The sequence below is a fragment of the Antennarius striatus genome, chromosome 10 (assembly GCF_040054535.1).
Source record: "Antennarius striatus isolate MH-2024 chromosome 10, ASM4005453v1, whole genome shotgun sequence".
Classification (NCBI taxonomy): domain Eukaryota; kingdom Metazoa; phylum Chordata; class Actinopteri; order Lophiiformes; family Antennariidae; genus Antennarius; species Antennarius striatus.
Genome location: NC_090785.1, coordinates 7972729 through 7996695, shown reverse-complemented (window position 1 = coordinate 7996695; position 23967 = coordinate 7972729). Strand labels below are relative to the sequence as shown.

At 41.8% G+C, this 23967-nt stretch overlaps 1 protein-coding gene across 2 annotated transcripts in view; it reads left to right on the top strand.

Moving 5' to 3' along the window:
• Positions 1–23967, top strand: part of dlg3 (discs, large homolog 3 (Drosophila)) — a 71118-nt gene that overhangs the window by 10193 nt on the left and 36958 nt on the right. Inside the window, exon 4 of one of the 2 annotated variants that reach the window (XM_068325973.1) lies at positions 2845–2958. In XM_068325973.1, coding sequence (XP_068182074.1) covers positions 2845–2958 — 114 coding nt within the window. Of the gene's footprint in view, positions 1–2844; positions 2959–10108; positions 10649–23967 lie in introns of those variants that run through there. The other variant, XM_068325974.1, reaches the window with a different exon arrangement.

Sequence of the window (23967 nt, the reverse complement as noted above, 5' to 3'; positions counted from 1 at the left end):
CCTGAACCGACCTGACACTGATCACGAACCAAACCCCACCGAAACACTAACCTGTCCTCTTCATCAGCGCTGTGGATTTTAGATAATGCAGCCTGAAGATTGTGGCCCCAATATCATTCATATTTGGAGTCGGTCCATTTAAAAGCAACCAACTTCACTTCTGAACTAGATTACTACTAGTAGCTCAACTGAAAATGATCGGGTCTAATGCTGATTTCGAGTATACTTTCACAGGCTTTTAAAGCTTAAACATAACAACTGCATAACTCACTGAATTAATATACACTAAGCAAGTTGTGTTAGAATATAATGATCTAACTCAAGCACAAATAACATAACTCTGTCATTGCTTGTTGGACTGTGTGTCGGTCTATGGAACAATCCAGGCGTCATGTTTGGATCATGTTGATTAAAGGTTGTATAGAACAACTAATCTGTCTTTATTCTCCCACCCGAAGCCCCCCTCTGTGTAACCTCAGATCCAAAATGTCTTACTTCAAAATCAATTTGTGAGGCCCGTTGTCCTGGACAGAGAAAGAGAGACAGGAGAGGTAGAGATAGACAGCTAGAGCTATTTAATGGATACATGGTGAAGAACTCATCAGTATTCTAGAGAGGCTGTCACCTGAGGGGAGGATAGGAGGGAAACCAAACGATTCTGCAAATTTACTGATTCATGGAGGAGAAGGTGAGAGCAGAGTATAGCTCCTTTGGAGTATAATTCATTCTTTCATTCATTTTCTCAACCCGCTTAATCTGCTTGCGCAGGTCGCGGGGAGCTGGAGCCTATCCCAGCTTATCTTAGGGCGTGAGGCGGGGAAACTCTGGGCATGACACCAGTGCACCGCGAAGCCTTTGGAGTATAATTTTTTGTAAAAAACAAACAAACGAGAAAGCATGTTTTATCAGTGTAATTGATTTTATAAATGGTAATTAGTGTTTTGATTACAAGAACATTTTGATGTATTACACTTAATTTTATTGCCATATAATTGCAGACATCTTATACCCAGTGAATATTGTGGGATTTGAAATGATAAATTGTTGAATTTAAAGTTGGTGTTTATGTGCACTGCAAGAGCCCTATTTTTTCTTTGTGTCTTTGTGCCCTGTTTGTGTCTTTGTGTTGTCAGCATTGTCATGAGGGAATAAAGCCTTCAGAGTGAATCTTACTCAGCATCTACCATATGGTGTATCAAATTTATATTTCTGCAGAAATAGAGAAATATATGAGCAATTCTTTACATCAATACCATTTTGAAGGTTGTTTTTTGTCTTCCTTTCTTGTCTTTTAGCCTGAATGCTTAGACCTGTGTGTATTTACAAGACACTTGTGTTTTCAACCACAGCAGACAACTGGCTTTCACTCGAGAGAGAAGAGAGCATATTTTTTGGAACATTGGTGGGACATGGTTCTGTAAACTTTTTAAAACTGCACTTGTAATGTCTGCACTAATCTGCCCTCTGCTGACAGTTAAGTGTCTGTGTGGTTTAAACTGTGGGAACTTTCTCAATGAATTTCATAGACTGTAGACAACGTGGTTTGACTACTTTGACTTTCGTTTGTCACCAAATGAGAAACCATCCACTCTCGTTCTGTGCTTTGGTGACTGTTACCACAGCAGATAGCATTGTGCTGTGGGTTGTTCCTCAACTTTGCTCTTGAATGTTTGAGTTTGCGGTTATGTACTGGTCCTATCTTATCCTATCCTATCCTATCCTATCCTATCCTATCCTATCCTATCCTATCCTATCCTATCCTATCCTATCCTATCCTATCCTATCCTATCCTATCCTTTCCTATCCTATCCTATCCTATCCTATCCTATCCTATCCTATCCTATCCTATATCCTATCCTATCCTATCCTATCCTATATTCTATCCTATCCTATCCTATCCTATCCTATCCTATCCTATCCTTTCCTATCCTATCCTATCCTATCCTATCCTATCCTATCCTATCCTATCCTATCCTATCCTATCCTATCCTATCCTATCCTATATCCTATCCTATCCTATTCTATCCTATCCTATATCCTATCCTATCCTATCCTATCCTATCCTATCCTATCCTATCCTATCCTATCCTATCCTATTCTAACCTATATCCTATCCTATCCTATCCTATCCTATCCTATCCTATCCTATCCTATCCTATCCTATCCTATCCTATCCTATATCCTATCTTATCCTATCTTATCCTATCTTATCCTATCCTCTTCTATCCTATCCTATCCTGTACTGTCCTGTCCTGTCCTGTCCTATCCTATCCTATCCTATCCTATATCCTATATCCTATCCTATCCTATCCTATTCTATCCTATATCCTATCCTATCCTATCCTATCCTATCCTATCCTATCCTATCCTATCCTATCCTATCCTATCCTATCCTATCCTATCCTATCCTGTTTCTCTTGTTACATCCCGCTTCGAAGCGGTGATGTATTGTAATGGTCAGTGTTCGTCCGTCCATCCATTCATTAGTCCACCAAATATCTTCGCAACTGTTGCAGATAGAAAGATGAAACCAAAAGCACATTACTCGGGCAGCAAAGGGGATAAAAATTAGATGATGACCTTGACCTTGAGAAAGCTAGGTCAAGATCAAATCTCAACTTTTGTACACTCAGGAACCAGATAAGATAGAAAGATGAGGGAAAAGGCCAGTGTATGAAAGTAGGCTAGAGCACTAGCTTTGAGCTTTCACCTATGGAAGTACAGTAGGTCAGGGTACAATTTTGAATTCAGGGGTGTCGCGGGATGTTGCAGTCTGTGACTGCCTTGGTTCTAGTTGATAACCGTGAATGTCGAGTGTTTTTAACTTTGTTTCATTCACCACAGGTCAAGGAAGAGGACATGGGTGTGTCTCGGGTGTTAGTGACGAGCAAGAGCACTCCTCACAAAGTGGAGCGGGTTTCTGGCCTGGTGACTCGCTCTCACATTGGACTGTTAAAGGTGAGTAAAGTTCCTTCTCTGCAGCTTTTCTTTCTTTCTTTTCACCACCATATTGTCTAAATCATTGCCACAGTGTGCGTTTTGAAATAGTGTTCTGACATTTTGCAAGCAAAGACACGTTTATAACAGTGGCCATGGGATGTATTGCGATTTTTAACATGAGGAATAGATTTGTGAGGAATGGATTGACACAAAGCAGCATGGTGGCACAATGGGTAGTGCTGTCACCTCACAGCAAGAAGGCTCTCTCTCCAGTCCTTTCTGTGCGGAGTTTGTATGTTCTCCCTGTGTCTGCGTTGGTTCTCTCCGGGTTCGCCTGCTTCCCTCCATCTCCAAAAACATGCATCTAAATTGACCGTAGGTGCGAGTCTGGAGTTGTTTGTCTTTCACTGGGCTCCGGATGCACTGGCGATACATCGGGGGGTTACCCCGCCTCTCGCCTGTAGTCAGCTGGGATAGGCTCCAGGAACACCTGTGACCCACGATACAGTAAAGCGGCGGTGCACAAGATGATTGCATGGAGGGATGGATGGATTGACACGATAAAATTTTCTCTGCTGGACGATGAGCTGCTCCCAGATGTTGTTCTGACTCTCTAAGTTGAAGATTTTTTTTGCCGCTTATGGTTACTGCTCACTTTTTTTGGACTGCACAAATAAAAGATAATTAAATGTTCAAAGCCTCATCCTGCCAGTCCTTCTTGGGTTTATACTAATAAACTGTTTTATACATGAATATTTATACTATTCATGTTTGGTGCATTTACGATTATGTCCGTATTTATACTTATTTTTAATCCATGCTTTTTTCCATATCAGGATTGTGGAAAATATGGTGTCTTGAGGAAAACACAGGAGACAGAGCTGGAGGTAGCAGAGATGAAGATGCTGAGGTTCTCTCTGGGAGTGACCAGGATGGATAGGATCAGGAATGAGTACATCAGAGGGACAGCACATGTTAGAGGTTTTGGAGATAAAGTCAGAGAGGCCAGACTGAGATGGTTTGGACATGTCCAGAGAAGAGATAGTGAATATATTGGTAGAAGGATGCTGAGTTTTGAACTGCCAGGCAGGAGGCCTAGAGGAAGACCAAAGAGGAGGTTTATGGATGTAGTGAAAGAGGACATGAAGGTAGTTGGTGTGAGAGAAGAGGATGTAGAAGACAGGGTTAGATGGAGGCAACTGATTCGCTGTGGCGAACCATGAAGGGAAAAGCCGAAAGGAAAAGAAGAAGAAGAAGCTGGAAGTTATATGATTAAATGTTAATTTAAAGCTAGGTTAGCTGGTATGGGGCATCTGTTGACTAATTCTGTCCAAAGTAACACTAATTAAAACGAAACGAAACTTTTAATATGTAACTAAAACACAACTCTATAGTGACATGGAATGAAAGCAAACAGATATCTTTTGGTAATAGGTGAACTTTAGCCAGATATTATTGATATTGATAAATTGTGTGTTTCTTTTTCCACTTTGTGTGATTAGCTGACGTAGCTCTCTGCTAGTGCTATCTTACAACACGGCCAGTGGCACATGGCAATGCAGGCGTTGGCCTTTCAGCTGAGCCCAGAACGAGTGCAGTGGTTGGTTGGTGGAGGGTGGGGGTGGAGGAAGAAAGAGGATGACAGGGATAGGTAATGTAAAAGTGAGGGGGGATGCTGGCCGTGAGCACATGGTCCGTGTGCTCATAAGAACACAGCGACAGTTACAGGTCGACTCCGATGTGGATAATATGTAGCCGGATCTGCTCGTCTGTAAGAGACTCCCTCCATCACACGAAGGAGGGAGGCGACGAGGTGCAGGGAATGGGAAGGACGGAGCGAAAGAGAGAGAAGAAGGGGGCGTGTGTGGAGCGAAAGATATAGTGGGGGAGGCTGGAGAGAATGGAAGGAGAGAGATAGAGAGAGCGTGGTGGCTGAGAGGCGAGGGCCGGTGCAGTGCAGAGCTGGAACGGACACCCAGAGCTCAGCCTTCCTTGGGTTGCCATGGAAACCACATTCCTCCCCCGCCTGCATCCCTGCAGACTGCTCTAACTCTCTTTTACTCTCTCTCTCTCTCTCTCTCTCTCTCTCTCTCTCTCTCTCTCTCTCTCTCTCTCTCTCTCCCTGCTTTTCTGTTTTCCATTCCTCTTTTAATTTGTCTTTGTTTCTCTCCATCTCTGCATCTCTCTCTCTCTCTCTCTCTCTCTCTCTCTCTCTCTCTCTCTCTCTCTCTCTCTCTCTCCCTCTCTCTCTCTCTCTCTCCCTCTCTCTGCTCTGACTCGCCGCCGCACATTGAGTACATTGATGATGAAAAACCCTCAGCCAGCTCGCTGATTTTCAAACGCATTGCTCTTTTTTTTTTTTTTTGGCAAGGTGAATGAGTAATTGCACAATTTATTTTGCATTGCAGTGCACTCATGGACACATAAACAGTTTGTTGTTCTCCAGTCATATCTCTATTTTTTCTTCTCTCTATTTTTGCTCCCCCTTCTGTTCAGCACCATGGTTCAGTAATGCCCCCTCTAGTCATCGCATTTCTGCCCACACACACAGGGCACGTTAGCCTCGTTCCTCCTCAGTTACAGCGTGTGTCATGGTCCTACAGACAATCGTCTTATTTTATTGACTGCTCTACCTTCCTGTCCACGTCCGGTTCGTCTGTTCACATCCTCCCTGCACCGCCTTTCAGAGCTCTCTGTCTTTCTGCTTCCATCCCTTTTATGCCTGCACAAAACCCGTGTCAAAGTTTTGTACCTGAAGCACGCAGCCTTGATGCCATCTCTATCCTGTGTTCCTCTTTTCTCGACTCCATCTGCCTTCCTCCCTTTGCTCATTTTCCTCATTGCGTGTCGTTTGGTGTCATTATGCCAATCAGTTGAAGGTGCTGCGTCTGCCGTGTCTGATGGAGGTGCTTGTTCTCTGCCACTGAGGCCTATTAATAGGAGCCATGTAGCCTTTTGTTTTTTCCTGTGCATCACTGGGAGAGGATCATAGCACCTCCTCAGCAGATTACATTTCTCTTACATCATGAAGAAAGAAAGAAACAAGTGGATTCTGCTAAGATGTAATTATGCCTAAGAGAGACTTACAAGACTTGTTTCCTCACACCCTCTCACATTTAGTTAAGGCTACTCGAGAGCAGCTTAGTATGCATTCATATGAAGCTGCTTCTTTAAGACTACCTCACTACCGATTGTCCTTATATGGCGCTGCATCCGGTCAGGTGACGAAGCAGTCGTCGCATAGCTTGTCACAGAATTGCCTAGAAATGACTGAAATGCTCAATACGTGGCCTGTGTGGCGGTTGGGGGGCTGTAACGCTCTTTACAAAAGCATTTGTGCAGAAATGTGCATATGTTTGTGACAGTGTGTCCAGGTGGGTTTATGTAATACAGGCTGTGCAGGCTGACGCTCACTACTGGGGGAGCTGCAAAATGAGCTACAGAGACTCATCTCCATCGAAAAGCCTCGGATAATTCCTCCAATTTATGCCATAAATCACGTCTTTCTTTGTTATTTGTCACCAGGAGGTCAGAGGTTACACTTTCATTTCACGAGATAAATCACGCGATGCTGTTGATCCACAGCTCTCCAGACTGAGCTGGGTAATTAGGCAAAACATTTACGAAGCACTGCACACACTCACTCATTACATTGAATGTCTGTTTTTTTTATATTATCATAAATGCTACCAAAGGTTACAGCAGTTTACATGCTGTAGTAATTTTGTAGGGAAGTACATTATTTCAAAATGATGGGAGATATTTGTCCACATGTTTTCTGTTGACGTGAATTTGAGATTGATAAATGTGATCCTGTTACCGTTTGCGGTCTGAACTGTTTGGCAGTTCAGTTAGATGGTAATTTGCAATCTTCAGTGTCTTTATCTTATGTTACACTGACTCACGCTTATTAAGAGGATATTAATCTGAAGTATTCAAGCCTTGTTTGAAACATCACTCAAAACCGTCTTGAAACTTAGCGCCATTTCTTTTGCGTTGTGTTTTGGGTGACGGTGTTTTTAATGAACAAACAGTCACTTTTTGCCAACTGATTCCACCTAATTTTTCTGCTTTTTTTTTCTCATTGTTATCTTGTTTTGTTGGAGTCCCAAAGCATTTCTTCATCTTCACATTCTGACTGGTGGTTCGTTCGATTTTGACAGTCGTGGAGCTGCATTTACAACACCCGTCTGTTCAATCCCAAAACAAGGAAGGATGATCCATGTCTTACAACTAAGGCTAATGATGTGGACAACGATATATGTGTGAATATATCAATACAATATCAATACAATGCATACAAAATATGGAGAACCACTTATACACAGATTATATTGACAAAATCTTACAGGTTATTTATCAACTCTATATTTACTATCAAGACAATTATGTCATCTGTAATTGCTCTAATTTGAATTAGAATATTATCTTCTTGTGCTCTTCATCCCACTGTCGTCCCGGTGCATAAAACCAGCAGCTGATTGGCTCTAGAAAGACATACTAAATTTTTTTATACATCTTGTATTACGTAATATTTAAAGGGAGAGTTTTCTGTCCCCTGCAGGTACTAAATGTGTCTACATGCACAGTTAAATGTGTGTATATGTGCATGTTCATCCATGTGGATGGCATGTCTCTGTTCTCCCAGCACAGAAGATCTTTTTTTGTGCATCTTTTCTGTCTTTATTGTGTGTAACATGCTTGCTATTCCCTCAACGTGTGCAGTACAGTGTGTGTTTATTTTTGTACCTCTGACAGAGCCGATCCCTGAAAGCAATGTGGACAGTTTACAGGACGTTACAGAGCCAGGCTAGAGAAGGATGTTTTAAACATGTGCCCAGTCATGTGTGCTGTGATCGATATGCTTACATCGTCCTTTCAAGCTGCTGCCTCCAAGACCCACCTCAGCGCTCCGATTGGCTCCAGTGGCGTTTGTCGCTGCATCCTACGATGTAACTTGAGGCACTCAGTGATTTATTGCTTACATTCAAAAGACCAAGTTTTTGATCTCTGCTTGTCACATGCATGTAGGGTACAATGAAAAATATCATCATAAAGATAGTCACTGATGTAGAAATGTAAGTGTGGCTGATTCCTGTTGTGTGAGTCTCCTGGCAGGGCTGCAACACAATGCAGTGCTGTCTTCTTAAAATCCGGCTCAGTTCTCCGATCAGGTCTGAAGATAGCCATTAAAATGCATGTAATTTAGAGGTACTGTGTCTCATGTGTGAAAACACTGGAAAGGCTCTAGCATTCATGTCTGAGGATTGTAACATGCAGACTATGTACAAATATATTCTCTCCCCCATGTAGACACACCCAGCTCCGTTCCCATCACATTTCATTAATAATGCATATATGCAGGGCTCTAATGGCGACACGCTAACATTCCCTCTTAGTTCTCTAAAAGATAAACCTTCACTCTCAGTGTCAGAATGTTTCATATCGAGCGGTGATCGAGCCACTAATTCATAAGCATGCAAAATGTTTCACACACGGTCCCATCGCTTTACTGAAAATCAAGCTACCACAGATACATGAAAGCCACATAGTCTACCCTTCTCCCTTTCCCCCCCTTCACATTTCTCACTCTAAATCTCTTCCTCCACCCACTCGAAAAAACCCAAGCGTGTAATCTTGTTAGTTTTGTACACACGTGTTAATGTCATCATTGTGAACATAAAACACTTCTCCTGTGCTTCTCACACAGGCTTGAGGACTGCTGTTTTCTTTGCTGTGTGTATTTTGACCCAATGCTGCACACGCGCTGAATGTAATGATAAAATAATCCAACGGCAGTGCTGTCGTGCCCGTAGTAGCGCCAGAAAAGGAAGACGGATGGAGAATGATGTAAAGCTATGTGCTGTGATTTAAAAAACATCCTCTGCTGAGAGGCAGGTCTAGTGATACCCCGGAGAAAAGGGATTGTCATCTGCTGCACCTGCTTCCATTGTGAGATTAGTTGCAGACGTGTGCTGTGACTTGAGCCTGAGGTTGCACAAGAAATCATTAGTGCACAAAAGCTGCCTGCAGACGACCACCGAGATGACCAGTGACTAGACAGAAGGACAGGGTGCTTGCTTTAAGTTGAATTTCCCCTACATTGCTCTCATGAAAAACACATTTGGAACTAGTATTCCAGGGCAGAGGATCATCAGTAGCGTTTTGCAGGCTTTGACCTCCAATCTTTTTCATTGAGAAAATAAAAGACAAATGCAGTGTTTCAATTTCACCTTAATTTGTGAAGCAGTACATTTTACAGCAGTGACTTGTTTTAGGTGACGCGGTCCCTTTAAGAGCAGCTAGCGAAGCGCTCAGTCCTGTTGATGCTGCTGCTGCTCATGGTAGCGCTACCAGTTGATTGGCTGTGGCTGTCAGGGCTGAGGGGCTGGAAGGATGCTGCTACATGCACACACACCCCCCCCCAATACACACACACACACACACCCTCCCCTTCCTGACTCTCTCTCTCCCTTTCTCTGTCGCTCTCTCTCGCTCTCCATCTCCTCCTTGCCTGCTCGCATCCCTCTGAGTAATCCACATCTAGGGCAAACTGGCTGAGAGGCGATCCAGTGCTCAGCTCCTCTCTGCAGGCTGAGAAAAGAGACGGGAAGACAGCGATTTTCAGCGCAGGAGGAAAAAACGTGAGATTTTTGACCGTAAGGGAAGATACCAAGAATTAACAAAGGGAGATTTTCATCTGCGGATATAATTTATTTATACATATTGTTTATATATCTCTATATATATTTGTACACACGCGTATAGATATTTATATATATATATATATATTATACATATATATACACATATACATATATTCCTGTACATATCTGTATTTGTGCTCGTCTGTTTATATTAATATTTTTATATGTATTTGTGTGTGTAAATATATATGATATATAAACAAAAGAATATATATATATCTATCTATGAATTTATATGCGCATCACTGTGAAGCAAGAGAAGCAAGAGGAAATTTTTATCATCGGGGCTGGTCTCTGATCGTGTCGTCGTATAGAATATTTTGAAAATCTCTTTTGATTTTCTACGTCAAGAGGACAAAATCTACGTGCCCATTTTGTATTTTTTGTTTTCCTGTTGCTGCTTCCCATCCCTCTCAACCTTTTTTTCTATATCCAAGAGGAATAAAGAGGAGAGTCACAGGATTTGACGAAAAAAGGGAAAATCTGTAGAAATTCCTGTGATTAGTGTTATTTCCGTTGGCGTTAGCGCTCTGCGAGCTGATCACAGCGTGCCGTGTGAGATCTGAGGAGGCATCAGAGACAGTGCAGAGTGCCACGCCACTCGGCTCACCGTCAGCCCAGCCAACACAGCCAGCATGCACAAACACCACCACTGCTGCAAGTGCCAAGAATGTTATGAGGTGACCCGTATGGCTGCCTTGCGTAGGATGGACGCCCCGTCATACGGAGGAGACTGGCAAGCAGAGCCCTATGGATACCCACCTGGGTACGGAGGAGGCCAGACCTTACCCCCTCCAGCCTCGGGGGGAGGTGGAAGCATGGGAGGAGGAGGGGGTACTTTGGGGAGAAGTAAGGGCAAGATTATGTCTGGTGGAGGTTCTGGAGGCCCCAACCCAAAGGGCCAATCCAAGGGTGGCCCCAAAGTAAATGGCAACAACTCAAGTGGACAAGGAGGATGGTGGTCTGAGTGCACCTGTACAAACCGGGAGTGGTACGACCAGGTAACTCCTCTTCCTCACTCTTTTAGATAGCTGGGGCCTGTGGGGCCTGGCAGGGGCAGATTGGGATCAATTGAACTGTTGCTGCTGTAAACAGAGACCCTCATGCATCAGCTGAGGCCGTCTTTTTATGTAAGAGAATTCATATTTAGTATTCATCCCAAGGCCTCCAATTCCCATTTATTGACTGTGGTTCTTGTGTCGGAAGCAGCGACCAGAACAGGACTGATCCGGTTCCTCTGCACACACATGAAGGCGACATTCATGTTTAGATTCGATGGAGATGACTAATGCTTATAGATTTAGCACTCCTCGTGTATGTCGTCAATGGATTTTTTTGTTGATTGCATTTTCATTCACTTAAAGCAGCCTTGGAAGGAATTTTTGGCGATTACTTTGACATTACATGTTGACTTCATAAGAAAATAAACGTCACAAATAGATTTCTCAGATATCATCTAATTATAATTAGTGAAAAATTGTCATGAGCTCACAACAGCACAAGAGATGATGAAATTGAGCTCTGATAGCAGTTTTGTTCTTATTTTGCCTGTCTGCAAGCCATTTGTGCTCCAACAGGCAAAAAAAATAATGAATACTCTGTCAGACCAATAGAGAATTAGCATTAATCTCTGTCCAAATGCTGCCTGTCATAGATGCTGCACAGTGTGAATGAAATCGCCTCTTTAAATTGGCTTCACTGTGCGTCTGGGCTTTTTTGTAGCTTTAAATGCATTTATACATTACAGTTAAAGACGGATTAAAGATAAAAGGTCAGAACTGCTTCAGAAGCGCCGTCTTTAATTAAGCAAGGTGCATGTATGCGAGCATGAGAGTTAGCTTGGGTGGGGGAAGGGTACTTCAGTGAGCATGAGATTCAAGGAATGATTGTCGCTGTGCATGAGTATGTGTCCATGTAGTCTCATATTTGCTGCAAGTGGAAGCTGCTGCATTGTTCGCGGTTCCCCCCGTTTCTCTGATTGCGTTTGAACCTGGAATTGCGAGGCGGTTAGGAAGACGGAAGGTGAGAAGGAAGAATCACAGGGGTAAAATGGAGGCTGAAATTTCAGGCTGAAACCTCCCTAGAGCTGAGCTCACATATGAGCTGCAGCCTGGCTGATATTAGCAGATTACTACGGCCATTGAGAGGCCATTGAGAAGTGATTGATGGTTTCTTGTGGTTTTCCTGCTGCATTAAAATCTGCTGCAAGCCTCTTTTTTTTTTAAATTATGTTATCACCTACATCAGTGCCTTATTTCGCATATTCGAAAGCATGCATCATTTGTGATTATGTAAGCATTTCTTATGTGGAGATTTTGCTCTACCTCAGTATTATCAACAAATTCTTTTAATGCTCATCTCCCAGCATGCGTTCCTTTCGACAGTCACACAATTCAACATCTGCCTGACGAAATGTATTTTTGGATTGCATCGTCATTAACGTGGAGATCTGGCGTTGTCTGTACGGCTTCGTTAACGACTAAACCGTCCGACTAAAAGAATCCGATCTGATCCCATTCTTTCGAAGGATCCTCACTCTGTTGCAATTGTGCGTCAAGCACAAACTCTTGGAGGAAAAATATCCAACCTAGCATCCATGGCGTCAGTCCAAGAGCATGTACATTGAATTAAACAGATCTGGAATGACAGAAGATGAATCAATGATGTGTGATGGAGTGGTGGTGGTGGTGGTGGGGGGGCAGTGGTCAGATGGATAAAATGCGAATGTTGAAATAGATAGAAATAAGCCAATAAACGCAGGCTGTGGGCCGGGAGAGGGGGAGGGGGTTATGTAAGAGGAGGCAGTTGGTGATGCTGTCAGAGAGAGAAAGCAGTTGAGGCCCCGCCACACTGTCGAGCATCCGTAACTCCGTCTCTCGAAACTTGCATGTGAACGGCCAGAATGCGCTCTCCTCCCCGTAAAGAGGCTGTGCTGCGCAGCACGGACGGCGACGCACGCCCACATCGCCCTTCCAGCTCTCCTCAGTCACCATTGCTCATCCTTGGGCCGGAAATGCGCATCCTCCCCCTCCCCCACTACCTATACACAGCTGAAGAGCAGGACAGTAATCACACACGCCCAACCTCACACACACACACACACACACACACGCACAACTTCTATTATCTATTCTCTTATAGCTTCGGTGGGAACTTAAATTTGCACAGTCATTCAGAATGATCCAATCTGGCTCTTTCTAGTCGGTTCACTGATCGGCTTCTGAAGCATCTCACTTATGTGTGAGAAAATCTTTAGATATCCCATGACATAGCTATCCGTTGTTTTTTTCTCTAACTATCTATTTACTAAATGCTCGCTTTGCTTTGAGTAATTCCAGATGGGATTATAAGAATGTTCTTAAAAACAAGAGGTTTTTTGATTTTAAAACTGAGGAAAGTAGAGACTTCTGTCCACTGAGAGACCCCATCCCCCCCCACCCCGCAGGCTCCAATCTGTCTTTGTGTGTTCTCCAGCTCTGTGGCTATGATCAGCTTTAAATATTAATTGGATTTTACTTTATTTATTAGCATTCAGATTCGGTCCAAAAAGCCTTGCCAGATCTATTGTTTCTAACAGGCCTCTGTAGCAGCAGCGGTGTTTTAGATGCACAGCCACAGTGGGCATTCCATTTCCATCACTTCCATAAGCGATTATGACTTGAAAGCCTTTAGGCCTTGATCGTGACTGAGTGTGTACGCGTGTCTCTTACAGACACGTTGATTTATTGATGTCATTCATTTATGTCTTTCTGATGAGATTTGTGTTTGGTGGGATTTGACTTGTCGTTCCTGTACCAGCAGCCCAGACTGTTTTAATTGGTCAGATTTCCATGACGTGGTCCATGCTCAGTCTAAAGCCTGGAATTTATTCATCGGATCAAAGGATGGATTTATATCTGAGTTAATTTTTCACAAAATTTGCAGCCTGAATGAAAGTGCACTCATCATATCCGCACATCGTCTCTCATGATCCAGGGATGGTGATAAAAGTGACATGAAGGATGTCAAGTTGAAATTCCTGTCAGTACGATCACTCCAGTCCAGCATATTATGACACAGTTATTCAGGTAACAGCTGTAAGACACCAACTTTGGGGTAAAGAAGAAGGTTTTGTGTACAGCAAGAACAGAACCCTGATATAAAACGCTTTATTGAAGAGCTGCATGTAAAGGAAAATGAACAATTGAAGAATAAATGTGGATAAATACTAAATGACAGCAGCGGATGTTGTGGATGGATTTGCCAGAGGTGGCTCAGAGTCTGAACCCCAGAGATACGGTCCGACGGGTTTCAGACATTCCTCCATCTTCCCTGACTCTCGGTACTCAAGAAGGGTCACGTTGACCTCGAGAGTCCTTTTTTTCACTTTCAAATGCTTTGTTTTAGATTCCCTTCACGTCAGAAGTAATGTCCAGCATACCTGTTATCCACCACAGTCTGATTTATGTCAAATGTTTGCGTCTTACTTCCAGTTTCTGTTGGGAAATGCAGCGCTGGTACATCGCCGTTAATTCAGACTGGTGATATGGTATTTAAATATGTGCTTTTAGCATTTTAAAATTGAGTAAACTGAATTTACTTTCATATACTCATCCCATACTCATACTCCTCTACAGTACATAATGAATAATTACTGTATAATTAGGGTTAAAAACCAACTGAGTTTTAAAAAATTCATAATTTTGATGCCTTTTCAAAGTCAAAACATTTGTAGTGAAGTCAACACGGCTCTGATGTCACATAAACGCTTTGGTGTTTGGAAATGAGTTTCACAATTTTCAGGCACACTGAAGAGCGTTCCAGGGTTTGTACAGCGAACCCATAACATCAGCAGTACTGTTTACCACATTATAAAAGTAGCTGCTTTTGTGTGCCACAAAATTAGCCAATTGCAGTCAATTACATGTAACAGCAGGTGCTGCTTTTTTGTTTTATGACATGTGCTGTGTTGCCAAAGCTTGCTGAATTGCTACTGTGTTAATATAGAAAAAGGAAAAGCGTATTTAGGTACATTATCCATTAAAATGTTCCTATGAATATCATTCAATCATTCATTCTTCTTCTTGAAGACGAGACAACCATGAATGTCTCTATAATGAGCTGCTTATCCGGAAATTGGGTCACGGGTTATCCTGGAGCCAATCTCAGCTGAATGAGCGCAAGAGGCGGGGTACACTCTGGACGAGTCGCCAGTTCATTGTAGGGCCACCTGTGATACTTTACTGAGTAACTTCAGAGCAGATTTAATTTCAGTTGTGTGCTAGCAAGTCTCCTCATTCTTCAAATCCCCTCAACATTCACACACACACACACACACACGCACACACACACACACACACACACGCGCGCGCGCGCGCACCACAATTAGACTGAATCTGCTCTTATTGCTCCAGCATGTACTGTAGACCGTCTGTGCAGATCAAATGCCTGTCTGGTGGTTAAACCATTACTGCTCTTTGACTATGTTACATATGTTTCATATGGTTTGCAGGGGGTGTGTGTCTTGCTGGAAGCTAAAGCCGCCACAGCATTTTTGGGGGGTTTGCTGGTCAGTTATTGGTCCAAAACTGTGACTGTGTTGTTTAATGGAAGGTGGTTTCCTGATTCAGTGATAGAAGCGTTCACTTTTCTGGATATACCACCGTCCAGTAAAAGAATCAGGTGTTATAATATGATTATGGCGGCATATATATAAGAAAAGCTTTTTAAAATACTCAGATTTGTTTGTAGCATGTTCCGGTGTTTGCAGCAAGGTACACTAGCTGCATCACCCACTTTCTACAATGGAATATGTGTATACCCAATCAATATTAGAGAAAAAGTAGTCCCTGTGCCTTCTGACTCCTCTTCATTTTTACGGGGGTGTTTCAAATGTGCTTGTGCTTTTATCGGTTTTATTCCAGCAACATATCAGGAGTTATTGTGATAGAATAAGCCTCACAGTTAGTAAGTACAGTACCAAAGACGTCAGAGCTAACATTAAATAATGAATACAAATCCAAGTACTCAGGTTCATTATACATCTACAGTATATGTACTGTATATTAGTGAGAACTGACTGCTGGTGAGGGAAAAAAAGTTGTTTCTGACAGCGTTTCACATCAGTCTGTTTTCATTTTATTTGTCTTCGTCTTTAACGAAACTTAAAGTGTCCTATTTTAGATGTTGTCTCGATAATTCCTGCATTATGTATGTTTCTTAAGCACTAATGCCATCACACAGTAATGACATGTCACACCCACTCTTGCTCTCTAATGATTTTCATTCACAAATTCTCTCCAGTTGCTTCTTTTTAGCAGTTATGAAATTGCTCATAAGATACTGACATTGAATCCCAGTGCTTCCTGTTCAGATGTTTCACAATAAGAGCCTTCCTGTGGCTTAAATAGCCTAATCGCTCCCCTTACATTCGGGGTTTTTTGGTTTGAAACATCTGTTGGAAGTATAAAATTTAATTTCAAATTAACATGACCTGGTAAGATGAAGTGATTAGATTGAGTGAATGAATGAAAGGGGCACGAGGGAGGTGGAGCTCAAAGCAGGATGGTATTGTGTTGCTGCACAGAGAGGCTGTTTAATGTGTCATTAAAGAGCACAGTAACAGTAGATGTGAGCTAGGTAGCTGTGAAAGTGATATGCAGCAGCATCTGCAGGAGTATATTTCATGGTAGTATTGTCAGGTGTGTAGGTTTTATTCCATGCACAGCATTGCACCTCCTCAATAGCTCAAGGTCTACACCACCACATTGAGCATCAAAGCTGCTTTATCTCCTGCCATGAACTTCCTTATCAGCATCAGCTGTGGTCAACACCGGTATTCGAGAAACCACAAGACAATACTTCTTTTCCAGTATTGGTGGGTTTCCATCCTCTGTTTTAGACTTTTTGGCTGTATATGTGACACACATGAGGTCCCAGAATGTGAGCAACTTAATCAGACTGTTGGTAAACCATTGTTGAGCCCTTCCTCAACATCGTTAGAAAGTGAAGCACGTCCTGAAAACATGATGAAAACACGATGAAGTCAAACAGCTCTCTAAGTTGAGTTAAGGTTTAATTTTTAATGTGCATATAGACACCACCAGGTGTCATGATTTGATGCATGTCTGAATGTCTTGAACTTTTCCACCGTTCCATCCTAGTCTAACTTTGCTGGCAGCATCCAGTCATTTTTTCCAATCTTACTGGGATCAGCTGTCTGAGAGGTGAATTTAGAAGTCATTCTGTCATCCACAGGGAGTGTTTTGGATATGATTTCTTGTTGAGGGCTACGTTATTTTGAGTTAGCATGTGCATTTTCAACATGCTGTTCAATATGCTGTTGTCCACATCTTAAGAACTAAGGCACAAACTCCAATGAAATTTATAAAGGCCCCAAAGGTGGGCGCCTCATAACTAGTTTCTTCATTCTTCATTCATCCACATAAACACAAATTGTGTTTTTCCTGAGCATCTTTGTCCTTGGACTCAAAATGTTTTTGTTCAACATCACTCCAGTCACTGAGTGTCATTTCTCCTGATGAGAAAACATAGAAGCTGCACAAAAATGTTCTTCATAGCTTTTGCAATAACAGAGAACTTGTTAAAGAAAATGACAAAAAGAAATTATTCAAGAATTTGCATCTCTTCGACAGATACCTGAGATGTTGCTATTGAGCTGCTTAAGTCTGATGGAGCCTGATGCCTTTAGGAGTTCATGAGTCTTAATACTGTTTTTGTTTTACTGTCGAGATCGTAGATTTTCATTGGTGAGTTTTTTGTGAGGTTCCTCAGTTTGCAAAGCGAGGAGGGAGCATTATGGACATCCACGCGCTGGTAGCTTCTGGCAAATTGTTACTATTAGCAGCATCAATGTTAGCAGCCCCAGTCCTCGTCCTGCTGTTCTCAGCAGAATTTCCATAGGTTCTGATATTTTGCTGTCTATTTTTAAAAACTAGAAAAAGCTCAGTTGTTTGTTTTTTGTATTAGTGGACAGAGCAATGAAAGTATCTCAATTGCATAATTCAACAAGAACCAAAGCAGTCTGTTCAGGGTAAATAACATCCCTTGACGTACCCTGATCTACTTTCAGGGCACGTCAGGGTACCCTGAAAGTAGTACCTGACTACTGCATAGACTAGTGCATATGGAGAAGGCCAGTGTGAGTAAGACCATAGATCAAAGCTAGTGCATAGGTAGTTCAAAGCACTAGCCAAGGTCAAGGTCGTCATCTCATTTTCATCCCCTTTGTCGTCCGAGTAATGTGCTCTTTGTTTCATCTTTCTATCTGCAACGGTTGCGAAAATATTTGGTGTACAAAGGAACGAACGGACAAACCCACGAACATTGACAACCGCAATACATCACCGCTTTGAAGCGGTATGTAATAAAAGAAGTTATCATGTATTGCTGTATGTGAAAAGTTTATTTTTTTCCCCTTCAAAGCGGTGATGTATTGGGATTGTCAGTGTTCGTGGGTTTGTCCGTTCACTCGTTCGTTTGTTTGTTCGTTTGTTCACCAAATACTGTATCTTCGCAACTGTTGCAGACAGAAAGGTGAAACAAAAAGCGCATAACTCGGGTGGCAAAGGGGATTAAAATGAGATGATGACCTTTTTAGTTTCATCTTTCTATCTGCAACGGTTGCGAAGATATCGCACGAACGCACGAACACTTGACAGTCGCTTTGAAGCGGGATGTAAGAAAAGGCTGCTGTACATGAAAAGTTTATTTTTCATCAATTCCATTTTTTTGGAAGCGGAAAAAGAAAACATTAATTCAAATCCAGAATACTGATTGTGATGTCACGCTCGTTAAATTATACGTGCAAATACTGATGGTTGAATTAAGGTGCTTCAGTTTCATGGTCTTGCCATGACTTTTTCTTTTCTCTTTCTTAATGTTATTATCAGTTACTTTAGTTTTCCTCCCATGACGAGTTAAAATGTCTTAAAATGGCTTATTGGATAATGGTTGACATTACTATTTTAAACATTTTCCTTTAGTTTCAGTCCTCATAAAAAATGTTAAATATTGTTTTGTTTAGCTAAATGAGCATTATGATGTATGGTTTAAATCAGGCACTATCTTTTGAGAGAATAAATAAAGATGTGCACAGTTCTGCCTCAGCTCCAGCCTGACCGTTGGATACTCATACATCTCTTTCAGTGCACCAACACAATATTGAGTTTCAACATTCAAGCCTTGCTGTGAACTATAAGATGTGTCTCAGAAATGTTCATGTTTCTTTTCTCTCGTAAAGGTCACAGGGATCTGGTTCATTCCAATGAATCCACCCATTTATAGAAGAGGAGCAGTGCTCTGTGCTGTAAAGATTTCTAATTTATCCTAAGCGTTAGTTTTAAGGCATACAGGGTACGTGTGATTCATTTTTATGTGTCAACGTTTCCTTCATTCGTTACAGCGCTGCAGTTCAAACACACATTGTTCTCAAACCGCAAAACATCAAGACGTACAGGATGTCTTTTGAGCTGTGTTCACAGTTTGTCCTCCTCATACATCACTTTTCAGGGAAGAGGAGCATGTTTGTGTGCTTGTGGACAAAAATTTGGCGAAGCGGTGCATTTTTTACCATGTGTAGCTGCTCTGAGTGCCATCTCTGTCTAATGCATTATCTAAGCAGCCCTTCAGCCATTTGGTCCAGCCTCTCGTATGTGTGTGTGTGTGTGTGTGTGTGTGTGTGTGCGTGTGCGTGTGTGTGTGCGTGCATTTTGTTTTTCGGTGTTCACTTCTGTCATCTCTCTCCTATTCTCTGCTACTTTTCTCCACCTCCATTCTTTTATCATACATTATAGGAATAAAAGGCTTAATTTTCAGGTGTAGAGCTGCACTCACAAAGGACTGCAGATCTTCAATATGAAATGTTTAGTGGAAAGCATTATGCACATCCAGTGGTTTAAGCCAGGTTCACCCTACCGGAGCTTTAAAATCCTAACTTCTTATTAAAAGCATAAAGAGAATGTCCATTGATTGTCTATCTGTCTCAAACCTCAAACATGCACACTCTGCAAGATTGCATTAAGATTCTGGTCCCAGAGGGAGCATTGCTTACAAGACCTCTCAAGAAGCTGCTGTGTACGTCAGCAAAATGACGTTGCCGTGGCGATCGTCCAGAAAAAATGACGAAATCAAACCGACAATTGGAAAAAATCGATCGTTCGACCCGCTGACGACTGATTGCATATCAATTTGCAGATTACAAACACCAGTTATCTAACTATTAGTCCATAATAAATGTAAATGAAATACATATAATTAAAATGTAAGACCAGTGCCGGCCGGCTGCTGCCAAACACAAAACAAAAACTTGATATGCAGATGGCTGGTTTGAGATCCGGCTACCACCTCCTGCTTTGAAAGATGAAGTGTGGAAGCATTTTATCTTTTATGAATATAATAAGAGCCACAACATCTATAAGATGTTTCTATCAATCAGGCTATAGTCAAACAAGTGTCCACCGAAATCAGAAAGAATGAAACAAATCACAAACTCCAGTGCAACTTCACTGGCCATGATTCACGTTAGCACTCAGTTGTGAAAGTGTGAAGGGCTTACCTGCAATGTTGTAAAATACAACGTCCCGTCTGGATGGTTGTCCTCTTGACGCAGCGATTCAATGATACACAAGACCAAACAGGAGTCACTGAAGAAAAACAGACAGGAGAGCTCTTAACGTGGACATCCGTTGCCACGGAATCCAGTGCGATTGTACCCGTGCACCTTCTGATCAGTGACTGGCAGCTGGTATCACATGTGCTTCGAACAATAGCAGTGACTCAGAGCCGCTTAGGTGCAAATGTGGAAGCAGAATGTAGCAGAACAATGTCTACAGGCACATTTCTCTCTTTCCCCTGCTGTATTAATAAAACATTGTGGAAATAAATCAGTCCATTTCATTTAATTTAATTATGTTGCTTTAAAAATGCGCTTACAGAGAAAGAACATTTAAAATGGAAATGTCACGATTTTGCGATCATCATCGAATAAAAATTGAAATTGAATGGTTTGGTGTTTAGAGATGATCTGAGCCGAATGTCAGGACCAGCCAAAGCTCCAGACCAGTTATCTCCTCTGATAGTGACAGAGTTTAATCAGGATTAAAATCACCTCCATTCTGTGTCCGACTATCAAACAAGCCCAGGTTTACGGGAATACCACCTTCACACGTTGTCACTTCAAAGGCATTAAGAATCGGATGTCGTAGTGTAACAGTGGGTACTGCACTTTGACCACGTGGACGTTTAAGGGGCACGATATGTTCTATATATATATTTATATATTTAGTTTTATGGTATGTGAGAAGTATAGACTTACTGTACATAGAGACAGCATATGTTTGGCTCACATGAACTTCCTGTCCCCCCGTCCCCCTCCATACACACACACACACACACACACACACACACTCACATACACAGTGTATTCCTAGACGGGAGAACCATTAACACGTACACATTTCCTATACATATTTCCGAACACATGCCGTATGTGCACGACATACGGCCATCTGTTTATCGTCAGTCGTTATTTTGTCTGTTGTTGTTGTTCTATATCGTGAAAAGGGACTGAGTCTCAGAACCGGGGTGAGAGACGAAGAGAGAGCGATGTCCTCGCCCTGTTTTGGATATAAACAATACAAGCGATCCCAGTTTAATATCACGCTTCTTATTACAGAGAGTCTGTCTCTGCCTTAAAATTGCTTTTGTGGATTTATTACTTTTTTTCCTTCTCTGAACAGAACAGCAATAGGTATCCATATTGACGCAAAATAGCTGTTAATCACAAGTTTAATTCATTTTGTTTAAGGTTGCGTTCCATTCGGTGTGGCAGAGCTTTTCCATCGAGCCTGCACACAAAATAGCAGCACCCTGATTCAGGAGGACCCAAATGGACCAGGTCTGGGATAGCTGTCAAAATACCTTTTTTTTTTTAATCTTAACTATTTTCTTTTACTCTTCTCTTACTTCACCTTCCAGCCGTTAAAGGACCCACCTTGTCAGAACAGAACAGCGTCTCCTGCTTGGCTCTTTATTGTCAGCACAGACTGGACAGGTCTTCTGATTCTGATTCACAGTGAAATGAACGATGGCATCTGAAGCGGTGGAACTCACTAGATAAAATAAGTGGCCAGATAAAATGCTGGAAAATATCATTTTTGAAAATATCAATGTGCTGCAGACAGTGATCCAACCTTTCAGGTGACTTTCTCTGTATTGCATATTTGCAGTAATAATATCGTCGTTGGTGGATGATGGTATTACACTTTTGCCTTTATTTGTCGGATTTATGATTTGTCATCGTTTAGTTTCGCAGACATTTTAAATAAATTAGTTTATGTAAGGGAGGCTAACACTAAAACACAATTCCCAAGCAGTCAGAACAGCTACCGATTTACATGAATATTCTTTCATTCTTTCATTCATCTTCTTATCTTCTTCATCCGCTTTTGTGGGTCACAGGGGTTGCTGGAGCCTACCCCAGAGGTCTTAAAGGGGGAGAGGCAGGGGACATTCTGTGCGTGATGCCAGTGCAACACGGAGACACTCACGCACACTTCCACATCTACGGACAATTTTGAGCCGACCAATTCACATTAAGTGCATTCAATGTATAGTCATATATAATATGGCGAGCTGAGGTATGTTGCTTTGTCTGTCTGGTAGCATCTGGACAAAGTTGTGTTGTCTTTAATTAATTTTTTGTTGGTGCTTCGGTTGATAAACCTCCTCTTGCTTCTTGTTCTGTATTCTGTCTTCTGCTCTAACTCTTGACAAAAAAAAAGTGGTCTTTTCCAGTGGTATCAAATAATTTCCCTGAGCATGACTCAGTGAAGATGGAGGTGATGAAAAGAGAGGTGTGGTGTAAAGAAAGAGAGAGGGGTTGAAGCAAACGGGGGTGTCAGACAGAGCTCTGTGTGTTGCCATGGTGCAGCCTCAGTCAGAGCTGCACAGTAGCTTTACTGCTCGGCCAGCTAATTACCCACAGACTGCGATGCTGATACGCAGGTGGCTGAAACCCGTTTTTATTCTCATACTGACGAAACAACATACCGTGTCAAAGACCAATATCTGTTTATGTGTGCAAAAAAGCATCAGTGATGACCACAGTCATACCAACTAGAGATGTCTGCGGACTCTGAGCAGCCTGCTTATAAAACCCAATATGGGCCATTGTGGATTAATATTCACCAATACAATTTATAATTGTTATGCAATCAGCCAAATCCAAGCCTTGCATATGCTCACTAGAATATTTCAGCAGGCAGGCATAAGGGAGGGGCTCTGAATGCCAGGAATGATGCAACATCAGTCTGGTCACCTACTATATTTTTAATTTAGTTTTATTTTATTTTATTTTATTTCATTCATTTGACCTAAGAAATTCAAGGTTGTCTTTTTGAAACTCCTAAAAGGCCGAAGTGTTTATGCGACAAACTATAAGGATCCATCAGAAGATAAAATAATGTTGCTACTGCCTTTTACATGCTGTCATAAATTTTACAGCAACATTGACTCAATCTTTTGCGCAATAAAATATCGAGTCCCTTTTGTGTGCATGTGGAACAACTTGACAACATGTTAAACAATTTTGATTGTTGCCAGCATTGGCAAGGTCTCCCATGAATCCTTTTTGTTTAAAATTAATCAGTATGAATACACTTGTTTAGAAGCTATTTTTCAAAATAATAATTTATAGTTTAAGTGAATGTTTTAAACTCAAAATTAGCCTTTATAGCTGAATCTTCATGTAGTTGTTTGATAAATACCTTTGATAATGAAATCTTTTTTTTTAAACTTCTTAAATATTTCCTGGTTTTCTATGTCTTCCAGGATAATTAAAAATACAAAATGTTTGACTTTTCACTGGAAAAAACAGACACACACACACACACACACACACACACACACACACACACACACACACACACACACACACACACACACAACAAACATATTAGGCTTCATGATATTATGATGTACATTGTGTGTGTGTGTGTGTGTGTGTGTGTGTGTGTGTGTGTGTGTGTGTGTGTGTGTGTGTGTGTGTGTGTGTGTGTGTGTGTGTGTGTGTGTGTGTGTGTGTGTGTGTGTGTGTTTGAAGGATGCTGTGTCATTCCTGAACACAACCTGAGGTGGGCAGAGAAGGACAATCTGGACGGTCGACAGGAGGCCGATTGATCTGGCAGTAACTAAAGTGCTACAAACATTTAAACAATGCCCTATTTTTCCCTTCTACCATTTGGCACCAAATACATCAGCATATGGATAAATATGCTCATGTATTCATATCTATCATAGGAAAATTAGGGCCACGGCTCTT